This window comes from Melampsora larici-populina (genome assembly GCF_000204055.1).
Source record: "Melampsora larici-populina 98AG31 unplaced genomic scaffold MELLAscaffold_5, whole genome shotgun sequence".
NCBI lineage: Eukaryota > Fungi > Basidiomycota > Pucciniomycetes > Pucciniales > Melampsoraceae > Melampsora > Melampsora laricis-populina.
In genome coordinates this window covers 982,276-1,001,208 of record NW_006768769.1, presented here as the reverse complement: position 1 = coordinate 1,001,208, position 18,933 = coordinate 982,276, and the positions used below count along the sequence as shown (strand labels likewise).

Genomic DNA, 18,933 nt, shown 5'->3' with positions numbered 1-18,933 from the left:
ACCACTCACCAAGTCATTTTCCAGGAAACTTTCAAAGTCGAGTCGAGAATAGCCACCTCGCTTGATGGTGATTGCCAATAAGCCATCAAGCGAGATGGCTGGTAAGGCTGACCAACGGCCTGCTTGAGTGGGCCTTGCGAGGCGAGGCGTACGTTCTCCAATGGGAGCCCGTGCGTACTCTTGATACAATTGTCGCTTCGCAATTCTGGTCTTGTCTAGAGAACCAATCAGATAGATGAGACCCAGGCGAAAGAATCATAGAGGAATTCAAAGACTTACCGGCAAAGACAAGACACCGACGGTCAATTTCGAGTACCCTCGCCATGTAAGCCCCTCGAGCGGCCAAACTTTGGTTTGCATGAACCGTGCGGGCTTTCTTTCGAGTCCAACACAATCGATCTCGTAGTTCGGTTGAAAGAGTCTTGATTGAAACATGTTTATTAAATCTTTCCATGATCTTGGTTTGGAGTTTGTCTAGGTATAACGTCGGGTCGAGACAAAGGCTGTCCAGGACAAAAAGGCGCTTGGGTCCTCCTAAGATTAAGGGTGCCCCACGATCCATGTGGTCCAAGGGATTCGTAACCACTGCCCGAGTTTCTTGGTAGAGGTTGACCCAGCGATGTACCGAGGTCAGAGCCAGGTCCAGGCCAAGGGTCCTGGAGATGTCCTGAAACCGAACCCCGGTGAGAGCCAAGCGAACCACAGCCAGTTTGATTTCTGGGCTGTGATGAGCAATGCGGAACTGAAAAACCCCAACATGAGCGATGACGGAAATGAAAATGAGACGCTGAATCCAAAGAAAATAAATACCGGTGGCATATCGGGGAAAATATGGGGAATTTGAGGGCAGATTGTTGAGGTGGAAAGGACGGGGAAAGAGGTCGCAGAGGAGGTCTGCCCAGTCGACTGACTGACTCCTCTCCAGTGATCCGAACTTACCAGAAGATCCACCATTGCCTGCGTAATAAGTATCTTCTTACAGATGTATATTCCGTGGGAAACTGTCAAAGCATTCAAGACTTCCTTCAGAGTTTCTCACTGGAAAAAAAACAAAAAAAAGTTTTTTCCACAAATCGAAAACCCAGTAAAATCTGGAAGTGAGAAAAAAAAAAAAAGTACCATTATTTCTCACATCGGCTGTAGGTATCATTGTGAGTGAAAGCAAAGGAATCATTGAAAGAAAGTTTAATTAGTTTCATCACCTTTTGGTATCTTGAAAAGACTGACCAATTTGAATTTTTGTATGGTGAGTCTAAATGTACACTCTCAACTCAAACACCTCAAAATTGTTGTGATTCCTGGATGTGATACTCTGTAGGTACAAACATTATAAATTCAACATCAGATTCTGCTTCCCAGACTCTGTGATACAATTTCTGTTATGGAGCTCATGCTTTAGTCATGTAGTCTCATGGTGGTCTCACAGTATTCTCCTGTGGAATGTGGGGAATCACACAGCGACTCTCCCCACCAAAATTCTGATTACACAGGACTTCAAACCTGCATCCCAGAAGTGTAGTAATCCCTTCTTTTGGCCAGTCTAGCAAGAGTGCCACTATACTATACTGGTTCAGGTATAGTTGAGTATAGTATAGTTTAGACTATACTGTACTGTACTGGGTACTGCCACTGGGTATATCCTAGTTGCAACTATACTTCACCCAACTATACTCAGTATGGTATAGTACCTCTGAGTATAGTTCATCTATACTATACCAAGTATAGTTCAATTCAGTATAGTTGGACCCTATACTATACCAAGTATAGTATAGTATAGTATAGTATAGTATAGTATAGTGACAGCCTTTAATCTAGGAAATGTTGGCATAAGCAGTGAAAACAAAATTCAAAAGTTCACATTCCTTTTTCTCTTGCAAGAGGACTGTTTTCTGATCAGTGAACTTTGCTCAAAGACAAAAGTGTCATTTCCTTGTTCTGGAAAGTTTGCTCTCCTCAAAATTTGTGTATTGTATCTACTACAGAAGATGCCAGACTCAAGAGGGTCAGGGATATCTGGATCCCTGCTTGCACACCAAAAGTTGCCAATCCCTCTCCCACCAAGCTTGTCAAGGTTAAACAAGCCATGTAAGAATTTGGGACTTGTGTTGAGTAAGCATTCATAAAATCAATTCAAAAACACTCTTGAAGCCATGAAGCTCCAGTGACCAGTAATTGGGGGCTGTGAAAAAGCTACATGAAAAATCCATTAAGAGAAGAAAAACAACTAAAATGCCTCAATTTGAAAAGCAAATGATTGATATCAATTATTCATCTTTAAATCTATACCAATGAAAAGTACTGGAATGTCAAAGTGAAGAAATTCTCCATTCTGGAGTCATCTTGTAATGATTTAAGTTGATATATACCAGAAAACCAATTCCAAAATAAAACCTTCAGTCGTTGAAAGTAAAAACATTCCTTTGATATTTCATTTGTGGTAATTATTTGAAGAGAAAGAGAGAGGAGAGAAACCCAGGAAGCTGTTTTTTCAAACAATTAATTAAAAATACTATTTACGTTTATAATAAATGATTCACAAGAAGTGTTAAATCTTGAATCACATATATATATATATACTTATATATATATAACATATACATTTACTTTTATAAGATTCAGATTTGGGAACACCAATCAGGATCAGCTCTGGTTGATAAATTTCTTACAGATCGATTTGATGAGGTGTTCTTAAATTGATTAGGATTTGATGCTGGGTTTGTATATGGTCTTGTAGGATGAGCAACTGGAAGGAATGGTTTAGATCCAGATGCAACAGTTGATCTAATACTAGTTTGATTTAAATTATTTTTATTTTTATGATCTCTCCCTTGAACAATTGGGTCTTGTTGCTTTTCAATGATTTGTTCAATTGGTGACTCTTTTTGTTTTTCTTTGTTCAATTTTTTAATTTTACATGATTTTAATATTTCCTCCGGTGTCTTCTTTTTCTCTTTGATTTCCTTCTCTTCTTTCTCAAGTTCTATAATCTCAATTGATTTGTTCATGTTTTGATGTTTTTGAGAACAATGTAATGAGATGGCTTCTAAGCTACGATTCTGTTCATAGTCTATTTCATCATCATCATCACAATCAACAGCCATCTTCTTTTTGTGTTTTGAATCGATTTCGTCAATAGGTACCATTTTCTTTTGCTTGTGAATTGCCAGATTTTTACTACCTCTGAAACAAACGTGCTCATCATTAGGTTGTTGAGACGAGCCAGGCGCGCTAGAGTTTGATCTTTTTATTAAATTTAATTCATCTGCACTCTCTTCGCTATCCTGTAAAACTTTCCGCCTTTTCTTATGAGTCTGATTATTTTCTCGGATCTTCTTTCGTTTGTTATCTGCTGATGATTGCTTTTCGATATGTTTTTTATTAAAGTATTTATTTTCGACTTTAGTCTTTGATTCATCAGATTTTGAAAAACCTTCTTCTGTTGATCCATCCTTGTCATCATCAAGATACACTATCTCATTGTTCTTTTTTGAACCGGAAACTTTTGGTCGTTCGATCTGAATCTTGACATCATCAGACGATGAGCTCGACACTTGATCATCAATTCGCAAAGACTCTTCAGTCTGTCGTGGTCGATTAACTCGCATATGATGTTTATTATCGCTTGCTACTCCATTCATCGCTTTGGCCTTTCCTTTCGCCCCCGTTTTCTCATAGGAAGACTTTTGATTTGTCTCAGTTAGTTTCTTCGGCAGTTCGATATCGTCTTCGTGCCCGGCTTTCTTCCGACTACCTTTCCCCTTGTTCTTATTTTGCTTTTTCTCCGTAACAATCTCCACATCACTATTATCATCATCGCGCAAATTTGACCTTTGTTTCTTGAGCATTTTGATATCATCTTTCCTACGAGGTGATCGCATTTGTCTTTTGATTGGTACATCATCATCAGAGTCGGATCCAGATTCAGATCCAAGATAACTTTCTCCCATTGGAAACAAAGCTGATCCGAAAGATCTGCTTTCTTCTAGCGTGTTCATGACCTTCAGATCATCATAAGGTAATCCTATGTCTTCCGCAATCAATCTCAAGCTTACTTCAGGCAATAAGACCCTTCTGATAAAGTAATCTGGTGATAACGGTTCTATGTCGGATTGTTCCAATCGAAATAGTCGCGAGAGTGTGTTATAAATGACTTCATGACCTCGGTATCCATAGCTGTTGGTTTAGGTTGGCATTTTTGAGAGAAAACAATGTTAGTGGGTCAGAAACATAGAAGTATATGCCCATGAGTGCGGTGAAAATATAAGGAAGAGGTCGCTCAACTATCCAGGTTGCTCAACCTCAAAATTATCAAATTCATTCACAACATTTCGAATTCGAACCGCTCCTTGAGCCGACCAAGTTTCTACCGCTTGATCCAAAAATCTTGATTTATTTTTTCTTGTGATGATCTCATTTAATTGTGAACGATAAGATTTGATCCTCCTTTGATCATCAAGGCAGACAAACCAAAAGAGAATCATATTAGTCTAACTTTGAGCGTTTTACAACCTGAATACAATGTACGCATGCACATACGTACTAACTTTGGTAACTTTGAGAAATCAATGAATGTGGGCCATCCTTTACTGACTCCAAAAGGAATCAAATCTCGTTCATCAGAATGCATCTTGCAACAACTAGCTGTCTCAAAGAACTTCTCAAACAAAAATCGGAGAGTCAGAATGCCATCGTGATAAAATGAACTTGAGAAGAGAACAAGTCCTCAACTGGTAAAGAGATCCCTCCAGGATTCTGAGGAGTAGGACGTTTCTCGGCATGGGGTCTTTTGACCAAGTATTGGATCAAGTCTGTAAGCTTCTTCGATGGTTTCTTGGGTAGAGGTTCATCACAAAACGGACATATCGAATCTAAAACCGAAGCAGGTACAATTCAATTCTCTGAAGCGAACCCAAGAAAGTGATGGATGATTTACTTGGATCAATATCCGGAGTATCGAGTGAGTAATCAAAAGACTGATCTGGACTTTGACATTTGGACCTCACTTCAGGGAATCGGTTGAACTCATTTCTCATTGAGAAGATGCTTGTCGCTGCTGGGTGTGTCTTGCTTGTCGGTGACGTCGGTCGTGAGTGCAAGGCGCGATTGAATGGTGGCAGATCGGAAAGCTTTGGGATTACCACCATTGGTACCTCACTGAACACCAACCAAAAGATACAAAATCATTCATGAGATTGATGTCAAGCATATGCAAGATAGATGATCTACCCATTGGAAGCCCTCTGAGAAATCGACTTTTTAGGACTGTTAAGGCATGATTTGGTATGCTTCGAGGTTTGGCTGTGCCTGATGGGGTTAATCCGGCCTTTGGAAGATGCTGCTTGTGGCCTAGAGTTGTGAGAAGGATTTAGGAAGATGGATGGTATTTTCTTGCCTGTGGGCTTTTGAACTGTAGTTTTTCCACGTGGAGGAGAAACAATTTCAGGGGAAGCAATAGCAGCATCAATTCTTCGTGCAAGGCATAGATCATCTGGTTCTAGTCTTGGAGCCGAGCTTTCGAGACGCGTAGGAGAAGCAATGGCAGCATCGAGTCGAAGAATTAAAGATTGATCTTCTGCCAGCCATGCGGGTGTTTCAATGTCGGGCTTTTCTTGATGCGGAGAGGAGATGGTGGTACAACGCTCATCATTGAGAGAGAAGTGTTCTGATCCTAATCGAGAACTAAGATGTGAAGCCTGAGTGGAAGAATCAGGAGGGGATTGTTCAATCGTTTGATTTGAAGGAGTCCAAGTGCGGTTTCCTGGAACACGATCACCTTGTAAACGTGCATTGTGATTGATAGGAGGTTTCAATAATCGAGAAGATGCGGAAGACGACGAGCTAGATTTTCATGACAAATTTGATAATGTAGGTCAGGACTACAGGAAACGTGTCTGATCAAATCACGTCTTCAAAATTCTAGGCAAATTTGCCACAAATCGTAATCATGTACTTACCCTACACCCATCGGGTTTTCGTCGAGCGCACGAGTTGAGGATCCAGTCGAATAGCCCGATGGTGGAGCTGCTGAGGAAGAGGCCCAGACGATGATTGCCATAGAGAACCAGAGAGGATACCAATGAGTTTTATGAAAAGGTCAGGTCAAATGAAAGACCCGCATGAGCCAATCGAATGGCTTACGAAATCTCTTGTTCGAAACATTCCGAGCCGGGCGCGTGGGTAAGGTAGAATTTGGGTACAGTCGGTCAAGATCCTTCCTTAAACGCCCTGTGCAGTGAATAGAAAAGAAAAATGTCAGATGTATGCAGCCATAATGTGATCTTCAATTCTCAAAGTTACTTACGATGATTGTCATCATTATATTCATCATTATCGCCCTCCTTTGGCTTCGAGATTGGAATTCCTTTAGATGGGCGGTTCAAATTGTAAAAGGTACTGGCAGAGCTTGGAGTAGGGTTACTGGAGTCTGCTCTCTTCTGGAATCTCAGCCCAGCTGCCTTTATCTTAGATTCGCTCATGGTACAATTTTGATCCTGATGTCTCTCCTCGGATTTCTACGTTTGAAAGTTCTTCCTACTTTGTAGTTTAGTGAATGAATGCCAATCCCAGCGATGAGCCACCATCAGTTTGCATTGAAGCAGGAAACCTTTTCGAAACAATTGAGTTGGTAGTTTACCGTGGTAGCCACTGATTTGGAAGATTCCCCCCGAGGAAAGCAAGGATCAAGTGTGAGTTGAACGATTAAGCTTGAATGAACTGAGTTGTTAAAGGAAAGTGATTTGAAAGGGTCAACAAAATTGGCATTGCTTGAATCACAAAATTATTCACACCATGACCATACTACATGTCACATGTGGGTCCGAACATAACGTGACCCCGTCCGAAAAAGGTCGCGTCTATCTTGGGACCGTGGATCAAATAACTCAGAGCTCGGACCTTTAGTATCCGGATCAGACTCAAGCCCGAGTTTTTACATCGCACGCAAGCCAGATGGAAGGAAGTTGTCCATTTGGCATAATCACACCTTCCACCTTAGATTGAGGATAAGCAAACAAACCAAATTGTCACTGTGTGTCCTAAGCTTTTTTAGAAAAAGATAATGACTTTCTACTTGACCAGTTTTTTTAGGTAGACTAGTTTTCTTGTCATTACTTGCTTAAGATAGTGTGCAATCTCGCACTTGAAAAGACCAACAATCAAATAAACAAGTTGAACACATCAATGAATTTCATTTCATCTGAGCTTTTCTCTTTGTTATCTGATTGGAATAACACTCTCCTGTCAAGACAGTGGTAACTCTGAATCAGTAGCTCCATACCTTTGATTGACCCTGCAAGTCTGTAAACAAACTTATGGTTACCACAGTCTTGACACAACCCACTATAGATATGAGAATAGCTCAAGGAACCATGGTGATTTTGCAGTCACAAATGACAAGTAAGTTTTCTATGTGCATTTTTACTGCTATACCATTTCTGAGATCCTTCTGTTTACCTTTATTATTATCACACACAATTCCCTAAAATGATCATTATATAGCTTGTGAATGATTCTGAACTTCAGTTCATTTCCCACTTTTTGATTATCTTCTTATCAAATCTTTCAAAACTATCTATCCAAGGTATTCTCACAATAATTTGTAATCTTTTGGTTAATATATATTGTACTATATAGTATATATTTTCTGTTCTGCCTCTCCTCTACCTTTTATCTTATAATAATATCTTTTGGGCCACCCCATATTGGACCTTTTCAATGCTTTGAGTCAGTTGAACTTGCACAGGTTCTTATCTATTCTACATATGATTCATACACTTTGCAATTAGGACTTCAGGCCCCAATTCTACCTAAAAAACTTCTGTCATGAGTAAGCACATGTCACCCAAGGCCAAGCTTCCCAGACCTATTCTACATCAATGGATTTCCATTTCATCTTCAAACCACCACCACAATACATTATAAAACAACCAAGACCTTGAATGTTTTCTTGTGGTACAAAAGATCTGATCTGATTTGAATCCACAAATATATTGTCAGGTATGACAACAATCAATGACAGATTCATGTGAGCATTCTGAGCTCAACCCCTTGAGTCTGACTCAGTCAATGCTCTTTGAAGTTGTGGGCAAGACTATTTCCCACTGTCAGAAAAGCTCATTGATTTGCTTGAGATGTTTAGACAAGATATTTTTAATCACTGTGTACAGCTGTTGTGAGAACTATTGGTAACTTTCAAGGTGATGGGTGCCGCCCAGTTTTAACTAGGGTTTAATCTTTGGTCCAAAACTGAGTGTTTTTGATGTCACAGGCCTGAACCTTGCTTTGGCTCCTGTAATATGCCTTTATCTCACAGCATGTGTGGTCAAAAAGGCGGCTTTTTTAGTTTTTGCCAACTTTGGATTAAACTAGAGAACATGCGGGCATGCCCGCGTCAGGGGAACTCTTATATTTATCCAATCGTTCCAAAATAACATACTGTAACTTAACACCACTGTAAAGATTGAATACAAATCATACATCCATATCTCTAAGCCTATTATTGCAAATTCAACTGGCCACAGTGATATGGTATGTACCAAAATGTGAAATTACATGTATCACTATTATTCACACTTGATGAATGTGTACCTCAAACCAGTAAGGTTACAAAAAGTTTCTATCACACTACATGAACCGTGAATGATTATCCGTCTACTTATAATAATATAAAGTGGTTTAGGGGGAAAAAGAGGATACCATACCTCTATGTAAAGCTTGAATCCTCTTTGGAACCCCACTTGACCCTTTGGGTGATTCCACAACATCACATTGCATGTATCACACTTGACCTTTACATTTCACCTCTCATGTGACATTTTCTGATTTGGTTCAGAAGCTTTGAAGCAAAAGATTCGAAGAAAGATTCTCAACTCAAGGTTTGTCACTCTTTTTATCTTATAAGGTTGTTTAGCATGAGTGTCAAGAAGAAGAAAAAGACATTCAAAATGAGTGATCACCAATTATGGAAAACCTGATCACCTGATTTGGAACGAGTTTTTTTGAACTTAGAAAACAATTAGGTTTATCAAGATTTGATGCTCTTGCTTGAACCTATGTGGCGGCTGGGCGCCAAATGACCCAGTACAATGATACTACAACTTCCCACACAAAATAGTGCTTTATCACTGATATCCCCTCACCAAATGGACAATAGTATCCCACTTCAACATTTGTAAAGAAAGACAATACTTGAACAGATGATCTCCAAGGCAAGCAAAGTTTTCTCAACCAGTTACTGATAATCTAAAAAACCAATACATGTTCAAGTTTTTTTTGTCACTGTGATAGTATATAGGAGTGAAAACTTATGCTCCAGAATTCATGATTCTGAGGTCAACCCTGTGGTCGAATCCATTTTTTTCAATTAGCATTTACATAATCCTGTTTAAATTTTCATCATGGCACAGAATTTGAAGTGGGGTAAGAGTAGAATGAGCAGAATTTTTTATCAGGTTTCCATTGTGATGAATTATAGTTGAAGAAAATGTATTTTTTTAAATAGACTTGGACACTGAAAGATAACTATGATTTGAGTTCAATTTATAATGATTTTAATTAGGAAATCTGTGATTATTGCCAAAAGAATTGTTAGGTTGTGTTTCAGTTGGAGTAGAGGCATCTAGGTGACATGAAAACTGATGATTCTCAGAAGAATCATTTGTTTGGTTTTGTTGATCAAATCCAACAACTTGAAGATAGGCTGGATTCTGATAATTTGGCAGTTCTTGAAATTCCCCTGAATCAGGTATGTAAACTTTCTTGGGTTAAGCTATCATTGTCATCTATGTAGATTGGTTGATCAAAGGCACTTGTTGATCTAGACTTATTGAGCCAGGTCTGAGAAATTGATATATGGGAATATGTTTTCATACAAAGAAATCGATTTTACTGCTTCCTTCATCCACAGGATAATAATGAACTTAATTTGTTTCATATAATGCTTCCGGAGTTTATTCTTCACTTCAAAAGGACAGAGGTGGCTGAAGAACTGAACTCGAGTCGATTTGGATACTCACCACTTTGTAGAAGTCCATAGGACACAAGACATTCAAAGAAAGCAAAGCAACAGGAAGACGGAATAGTTTGTAAGGTTGGAAAATCTAAGCTAAGCGACCAATTGAAGTAAACAGAGATTAAGAAGAAACAACGAGACTGAAGACTACAAAGGACCCAGGTGTTCAGACAGATAAGTTGATAAAACAAAATAACAATAAAGGTATTTGTATATATACTGAGTGGATGAGTTCAAAGAAAGAAATGTGGATTGCTTTGGGAGAGGGGGAATTGGTGTCGAAGGAATGCAGGAAAAAATGTGGTACTACGGGGCTTTTTATAGGGTAGGAAGGAATACATGTGAAGCGACATAAAGTAAATTTGGAGGCGAAGCGGAAAACCTTGGTGTTGGAAATGGCAATATTGGAAGTAACAATGGGGAAAAGTCGCGATCAAGAATTGTAAAAACCAAGAACAAAGAGGTTAAAGATGAAAAGATCAAAAGGATTAGAATTGTAATGATGGAGGTAATCAATCATGCGCCGTTTACTCAAAACACCAAAAGCAAAGTTGTAGATCAACAAACACAGTGGAATTGTGAACATGGTTACCGCCTATACACGGGTTGGAAAAGCACAGGGAACCTTTAACAAAGACAACATGGCACTACCACAATGGTAGTAAAACATTTGAAAAGCATGAAAAGTGACCACAATTGAATAAAATAAACCACAGAGAAGAGGACTAAACGGTACTTCATGCGAGTCGCTTGTACGTTTTTATATTTTAGATCTTGACACAACACAAGAGAAAACAATTTACTGTCAGTTCTCACAACCGCTGTAACTTAGACTGAATCAAGTCTTATATTCTGTTTTTCTTTCAAAGTCATAAGAAACATCTTTCAATAAATGACATCTTTTTTAGCTTTTGTTTATCTCTTCATCTCTCAATATGAATATCTCTCTCTCATACTGTCTCTTTCATAAAGAATGAAAAAATTCCAAAATGTTGTGCAAGGTGTATGTAGGCGGATACTGTGACGCCCCGTACCAGGACCCCGGAAAGCTCCAGGTCAACTATCCGACCTAAAACCACCCAAATTGACCTTTTCAATACCCTGTGACGCGGTAAAAACCCAAAAATTGAGGTCAAACAATTCCGGTTTCGTCGGTACGTTCAAAGAGCAAAAATCGCTAAAATTTCCTCACGAGATGAATCCATTTGTTTTTCGTCGGTATGTACGTTGAAAAGGGAGTGTGTTTGGCCTTTTTTTCCGGCCAAAGACAAATCCATACCTGTCAGGTCGGTACGTCTGAATTCAAAAAAACGGGTTTTTGCTCAAAAAAGACCTAAAAATTCCTTTTTCATCGGTACGTCAGCGTTTTTTTGGACCCTCGATCCATACATTTTAGGTCGGATAGTTTACCTGGAGCTTTCCGGGGTCCTCCCGTACCACCTTGATTGCCTGTAACTTTGGATACAGAGATCCACAAGCCGCCTTTATATGTGTTATCTACTGCCCACTACGAGAAAAGAAGATTCATGAATCTCTTCCTCCAATCCTTCACAGCCATATATCCGGATCTGCTTGCCCAAATGGGTGTTAAATATCCCATAGGTTTCCTGGTCAAACCACCATTTGGATCCCTCTACACCTCTAATCAACTTCAATCAAACTTTTCAACAACAGCTTCTTTCAATTGTTTCATCACCTTCTTCTTCCTTCACACCAACACCATGTTCAAATTGGATTCCTTTGCTCATATCACCTTTGATGATACACCCATTGGCAAGAGGCCTTACCCAAGCGCTCCTCAGTGAGTTTTTTTTTGGATTTGTTATCTTTGCTTTGGACTTTTTTTATTTACTGATTGAAATCTTTATATATGATAGGCTTATCATGCCGCAAAATTGACCCTCCCCTCATGTTCATTCCAGAATCACCAGGCTCCTGGAATATCACTGGCTCTCCTTGTGATCCCAGTGTGCCTCCCATTGAGATACAAAAGAGTGAGTATTTCTCATCTACATGCTTTGCCATATCTTTCTAAATGTCTGTTTCCTTTTGTGAATGATCTATAGGTGTCACCAAATGTTTTGGGCCACACAATTCCAGCTCCAATGTTGAGATAATCAGTGTCAACCTCCCTCCTAACTGTTGAATTGTCTCACAAGATGTCAAACCCAGTCAGTACTCACTTGGTCATTGTGTTTGACCATTTAGAATTGGCCGCTGATATGGTGGCAAGTCTCTTATTGTCCTATTGGTTTGCCTCCAACCGGTACTTGAGGTCTTGTGGTTGGTTTCACCTTGCACCTGCCCAAGGGGCATGACCTCTCTAAGGGTCTGCCAAAGAAAACCTGCAAACCCATCTACCAGCCAATCCTGCTCCCAGTCACCACACAAATGTTCCAGATCAACAATTATTCTCTCCCCGCCTCAAAGGTTTTTTTGTTCAAGTTGGCTAGCAAGGTTGACAAAAATACCTTGCATGGAAACACTCCCATCTTGAAACTTGCCAATGTTGGCAACAAGGTCAAGATCTGTGCCTTCACAGCCTGGCATAACTTCTATGCCAAGGATCACAACCTTCTCATCACCAGCAAGGAGTTGCTGAAAGGTTTCTATTCAGCACTCCCCAATGATCTGGTTGGCAATTGCAGTTTCACAGTTACTATGGAGAACCCAACCAAAGCTGCCCAAGCCTCCAGGGCGGTAAGTCTTACCGTGGTTGACGTTCTTTTGGGTCAGTTCCTATACTGACACCCTCTGAGTCTTGAATAGGAACTCACCAAGAGACAAGGTCAATTGTGAGCACAACACACCTTGGCTAGTGTGAGTCCCACCACCACTTCCAATGTGGCCCATTCTGCCCCAATCAAGCCTTAAAAACAATATCTCTCTGCTTTGCAAAAACATCACAGCTCTCCCCGCACCAACAAGGGCAAAGGCTGGCAAATCTTCAACAAGAATGATCTTACTCAGAAGATGGAATTGATGTACTGTCACATGGTCCTTTGGGCTTAAGAATTGGTGAGCCTGCACTTCTCCTTGTGTGTTGTCCCTGTCTGTACATGTGGCACACAACCTGATATCATATGTTTCATCAGGCCAAGGGAACTGCCAATGTCACCATAGACGTCCCACCAATTAAGGTCTATAAGGACAACTTCATCTGGATCAAAGTCATTCAAAAGCAACCACCTCCTAAAGCCAGCACTACTCCAATCTTAACCACACCAATGGGTTCAGTCAAACAAGTCAAGGTCCTTGAGGAGCTTGTCTTCCCCATCTGCAGCTATGATTAAATGCAAGGTCACTCCATTAACATTGATTATAAGACCTTATGGTGCATTCACTAGTGTGCGGCCATGAAAGCATACCTTCCATGGTGTGATATTGACAAATCAAAAATTGAACATGACGTCAAGATCTTATTAAGCCGCGGGATCCAGAGCTTCTGTTGCTTCTTATATCCTGAGGTATTAGATGCAAAGACAATTGCATCATGGGGAATTGTTTGGGACACAGCCATCAAATTAATTGTCCAAGCTTGCAAATACTATGTGTACCAAGTAGCCCTCAAACAAAAAATTTGAACAACAAAGGGTTCATAATGACAACATGCAATTTTTACACCAAAGCAAACCATGTAACCCACCTCTATCTTATTAAATTACTTTTCCATTTACCAAATTGTGTCTAGTCATGAAAGATAAACCATTATGTGTTTGAGGTTTGAAAGAAATCCATCCCTACTAGTACTCTGTTTCAATTTCAAACACCATCTTTGATTGATCTGCTGTTCCCTAACCTCTGAGAGCTTGCCATATTGCCAATGTCTCAAAATAAGCAAGGCACCAAAGACAATGTAGTATGGTTATCATAAGGATTGAGATCTTAAGGTTGAAGATATCAATATCATGTGATCAGATAATCTTATCTTACTTTGTCTTAATTTCACATGACAGAAATGCTCACTCTTACAACCAAGTCACCTAGCGCACGGAGGAACAACCCAAACTGTATTTGTCTCAATACAGTTTGGCTTGTGGTGGGTCTCTGTACCATTTAATCATGGTGCAAATTGACATTTGATTACAAGCTCATATTTGATTCCTTCCATATTTTGTTCACACCAAGGATAAAGATTTAAAAAACAATTGGAATGTAAAGAAACAAGAGATTCACACAAATGAATTGGAAACCATCAAAAGAAAAGAAACACAGTCACTTTGAAACTACTGAATCTGCAATCACTTCAATATGTGTTTGAGTCAGACCAACCATATTTCAAACTTGAACAAAACAAGTGAAAACCCCAGTGTAACAACTACTCCTGAGCTTGATGGTTGTATTGTTCCCAATACCGGTTTGTGGCCTAGCCACAGTAGGCAATAAAGGGTTGTAATAGTGTGTGATTCATTACTATTGCAGCTAGTAACAGCAGATAGCATGCCTTGTCATTGTGCTCATACCACTCTTCTTCACAACATAGTCAAGCCTTCATACTGTGAAAGCAGTCCTAAATCAGGCTCATGTTGGGTGAATAAGCAAGTAAGTAAACCAATAGGACCCCAGCTTCTTTGCAAACCTGGTCAATAAGACCACCGTGATGTACATGGGTTTTGTCCAAGACCAGGACAGAATTGAATCCTGGGTAGGGATTCATCACAGCTGATGATGCAAAGGGATGGGGGAATGAAGAACATGAGCAATGGTAATAAAAAGAGTAGCACCAACTATTATCACTAAATCTCAAGCAAGGAAAAGTTCCACATGAACTCTTTCTACTGGCCCTTGAATTACCACCCCCCAGATATCATACCACCCTCACATCCAGCCAGAAGAACTGTCCAGTGGTCTTTATTGGTCTGATCCATCTGGCCCCGACTTTGAGTTCTTTTTGTAGCCCAGCTCTTCCTTTGAAGGGAGTCACACCCAACAACTCTGGACTTTTGTTTGAGCAATTAGGAAGATGACCAAAATGATGTAATGGAACCCAAGAAGTAATGACCTACAAAACCCAAGTATTCAGGTAAGATTTTAGCCACCCCAAAAATACAATCAGTTCTGTCCTCAACAGACTGCACCAAGTTAAAAGATGAGAGTGTCCTAAACGCACATCCACCTTGTGGCTGACTCTTGCTTGAGATATAGGAATTCCAATGATCAGCACAAGTTGGTGTTGGAGTTTATAAAGGTAGATGGAAAGGTTATCATTGACTAGTTGAATGACAACACCAAGTTGAACATCAGTTGGTGTCAAACTAGGAAAAGTTGAACTCTTCAAGATAAAAATCTTGAACCGTGTAATTGCAATACACTGCTACAGTTTCAACTTTGTATTTACAGTTTCATCTTTGTATTTGGACGGGGCCTCCCTTGGACATCACCATTTTTGAAGAAACAAAAAAGCACTGCTCAGTGCTCACGCCCCTAATGTTGATAGGCTGGACCGGAGGGGTAATGTAATCGTTGGATCATTATCATCAAGAGCATCCAGGGCAGTGTAAATTTCTGATAGAACAGTTTGGCAACAATTGATTCGAGGCATACCACATTGAGGACAGGAGGTGTTGGCTGGCGCGTTTCCAGATGCCAAAACAGTTCCCGGTGTAGATGTTGATTTGGATAAGGGTACGAGTTTGTAGTGTTTTTTTGTTTCTTCAAATTTGTGAAGTCCGAGGGAGGCACCGTCCAAATAGTTCCAAATACAAAGTTGAAACTTTAAGTACAAAGTTGAAACTGTATCAGTATTGCAATTACACGGTTCAAGATTTTTATCTTGAAGAGTTCAAGTTTTTTCCTAGTTTGACACCAACTATCAAATAAAACATGGGGCAGCCTTAACATTGATAATTTTGAGGATCAATCACAACTCTGTTAGTACATTTGTAGAGCTGTTTCCAACACCAAACTGAAGTGGCCAATATCAAGGTGCAAAGTGTGACATTGTGTTGATGTGGATGTTCTCCATTACCTTCTGGGTGGCTAGAAGCTTGATATCCTCAGAGTAGTTCTGGAATCCCATCCAGCAGTCCAATAAATTATGAGAATCAAAAAAAAGTGGGCAGTTGGAAGGCAAGGTGATAAGCCCAGAAGAGGATCTTTTTTCTTTTTTCTCCTTTCTAGGCGGTACCCAAAGTTGGGGTATCCCATGTCACTTCTGGCACTCCACAGGCCTCAAGTCCCCTAACTTTTTTCATTTTTTTTCATTCTTTATGAAAAAGACAATCCATTTTTTTCAAAAATTTGTTTTCAATTAAAAATCCCCAATCAAACTCAAAAAAATATACCAACAAAAAAAATCAAAAACAGATTATAAAGAAAAAAGTTCATTTTATAAAAAAAAAAAATCAGGTACATAGACTGTGTTTGGTTTCCTGATGATAACAATATGTAACAAAAGAATAAATGAATGATAAAGGGAAAAGAAAAATCAAGAAAAAAACACACAAGTTTATATATAATAATGAAAATAACAAGTGTATTTACTTTGGTGTCCTTCAAATCAAATAAAGAAAAAAAGAAGACAAAATTTCATTTCCCCAAAAAAGTTTTTTTTTCCTTTTCATAAATTAAAAGAAAAAAAAAGAAAAAGAAAAAAAAGTAAATATAATCAAATCACTTTTTTCTTTTTTTTAAAAAAAAAACCTTTTAAACACAATTTCAAACAAACCAAACAAACAAATGAAGAAAATTAAAATGAATGAAAAAAGTTTTATTGAGGAACAAAGAAGTCTTGGTCGATTGATTTTAGATTTTCCATTATGGAAACGAAACAAAGTGTTTAAAATTTTTTCAATAAACGATTGATTGAATTGAATTGAATTGAATTTGAAAAACAAATTAAAACATCAACATGAAACACACAACACACGACAGGAGATTAGAACAAAATTTACAAAAACACATGTAATCTGAAATTGAGGAATAGGATAGGATAGGATAGGATAGGGTCAATGGGTAATAGTGATGGATGGTAGTTAAGTAGTAATGGTTATAGAATATCAATATAATAGTAATAATAGTAATAGTAGTGATAAGATTTGATCGATGAATGATTGATTGATAGCATGAAGAATGAAGTAGAATGAAAAAAATGCAAAAGAAGAATCAAGAAGACAAAGAGAGAAGATGAAATTTTGAAAAGCCAAAAAAAAAAGAAAAGTAACAAAAACTTTTTAAACATCTACATCCATTTGATTTTCATCTATCAAGACCCTCCTTCTTTGTCTTCTAAGTGGTCTAACTTTTTCCGGTGTATTATCTTCACCTGTTAAAATGAATTCTAAAAACCCTTTAGCTTCAGGTAAGATCGCACCTCTAGCTGTCGTCCAATTTCCATCACTAGGTACGATTGGTCTTTGAAACGGAAGGAATTTCTCTTCTTCATCATTCTCTTCACTTGATTTCATCTCTGTATCTTCTTCTAGTGCTTCTAATTCGACTTCTTCTTGTGTACCTGCTTCTTCTCTCCTATAGCCACGTTCCCTCAAATCTGCTAGTTTGATAAAAACTGGATGTCGAACTAATTCATCAGATGTGATCCGCTTATCCGGACACATTTCTAATAACCTCTTCAACAGTACCACAAGCTCACTACTCAATCCACTCAAATCAATCCTAGAAAAATCATTACTCCTCAATGCCCGCCATTCATCTCCGTTATCTGGTAAAGTCACATTGGTGATCATCTCTAATCCAATCAATCCAATCGCAAACACATCTGCTGAATCTCCATACCTCCCACTCAAGATCTCCGGAGCAATATATTCTCGATCTCCTTCCCTTTCCAAATCAAATCCAATAAACCTTCCACAATTCTTCAACCTCCTCCACTTTCGTTCATCTTGATCTCTGATATCAATATACCTCAAGAAATGAGTCGGAATCGCTGCTCTCTCCTCCGGAGAAAGATTGGGATCTGTGAGATGAGAATAAACCGGGTACCTTGATCCGACTGCTGGTGTGTTCCAATCCCTAAACACTTCTTTTGGATCGATTCGAGGCCATCTCATTCCTATTCCAAAATCTCCAATCTTCAAACCTCCATATTCTGTGATAAAAATGTTAGCAGGCTTGATATCCAAATGAAGAATTCCGGCAGAATGTATAAAATAGACCGCTTGGCTCAGTTCTGACATGATCTTCCATATCCTTTCTTCATCCAATCGTGGTTGGACTGCTGAGACTAATTCCAGAAAGGTTTCCAATGTTCCGTTTGAGCAATATTCGTTTTGGATATGTAGATGATAATTGTGCTGCCATGCATCATGGAATTGAATGATATAAGGTGATCGATCAGGTCCAGTTGTCAATCGTTTCAACAAATCAACTTCTTCCATCTGCCGTGACCTATGATAAAAGGAGTGATTCATGAATCAGCACAAAATGGATATCATGGGATTATGCAGTTTACTTACATGGCCTTGGGACCTCCTACAGGTTTCTTAGCCCTCTTGACAGCATACACAACACCAGTCAAGCTATGTCTAGCTTTGAAGACCTCACCAAATTCTCCGTTCCCAATCTGTTCAACCATATCAAATTCGGTCTCAAACTTATTTGAAGACGACGGGCCAAAATTCTCACTGTCCATAGCGTTCACTCTGATTTCTGCGCTCGAATGCCTCGATTTAAATCCAGGTCTTCGGCTAGGCGAGAAGGAGCTTGAATTGGCAAGGTCACTTGAATCAGTGATCAGAGGTTGAAACGTCGATGGTGGTGCAAATGTGGTGAAGAGTCTTCCATTCGGCCGACTAGGTGTCACTTGGGCATCCTTTAGAAAATCGGGTGTTTGTCGTTCAAAGTGAGAGTGCACCTGGAAAGGTGGAAGGACAGGTGAGCTGGCAACGGAGCTGATCGAGTTACCAGGTGACGTCAGAAGTTGAGAACCTGTGTACAGTCAGGTGAAATACAATCAGCATTGGGCT

General features: G+C 39.3%; 4 protein-coding genes across 4 annotated transcripts; 1 reads left to right on the top strand and 3 right to left on the bottom strand.

The window, feature by feature from the left end:
- Positions 1-2,615: 2,615 nt before the first annotated feature.
- MELLADRAFT_103101 (uncharacterized protein) lies at positions 2,616-3,947 on the bottom strand (the record flags this gene model as incomplete). The annotated part of the gene is made up of 1 exon (XM_007405900.1): positions 2,616-3,947. The coding sequence occupies one exon, from the start codon at positions 3,945-3,947 to the stop codon at positions 2,616-2,618; it is 1,332 nt and encodes a 443-aa protein (XP_007405962.1).
- Positions 3,948-5,222: 1,275 nt separating this feature from the next.
- Positions 5,223-6,476, bottom strand: MELLADRAFT_103100 (uncharacterized protein; the record flags this gene model as incomplete). The annotated part of the gene is made up of 4 exons (XM_007405899.1): positions 5,223-5,838; positions 5,955-6,024; positions 6,139-6,225; positions 6,302-6,476. The coding sequence occupies 4 exons, from the start codon at positions 6,474-6,476 to the stop codon at positions 5,223-5,225; spliced, it is 948 nt and encodes a 315-aa protein (XP_007405961.1).
- A 5,442-nt stretch (positions 6,477-11,918) lies between these two features.
- On the top strand, positions 11,919-13,593 carry MELLADRAFT_103099 (uncharacterized protein; the record flags this gene model as incomplete). Its single annotated transcript, XM_007406178.1, has 5 exons — positions 11,919-12,003; positions 12,076-12,116; positions 12,440-12,709; positions 13,105-13,254; positions 13,357-13,593. The coding sequence occupies 5 exons, from the start codon at positions 11,919-11,921 to the stop codon at positions 13,591-13,593; spliced, it is 783 nt and encodes a 260-aa protein (XP_007406240.1).
- A 4,425-nt stretch (positions 13,594-18,018) lies between these two features.
- Positions 18,019-18,599, bottom strand: MELLADRAFT_33753 (uncharacterized protein; the record flags this gene model as incomplete). Its single annotated transcript, XM_007405898.1, has 2 exons — positions 18,019-18,355; positions 18,424-18,599. Coding segments are annotated over 2 exons (513 nt in total), but the record flags the coding sequence as incomplete, so codon positions are not given.
- Between the last annotated feature and the right edge of the window lie 334 nt (positions 18,600-18,933).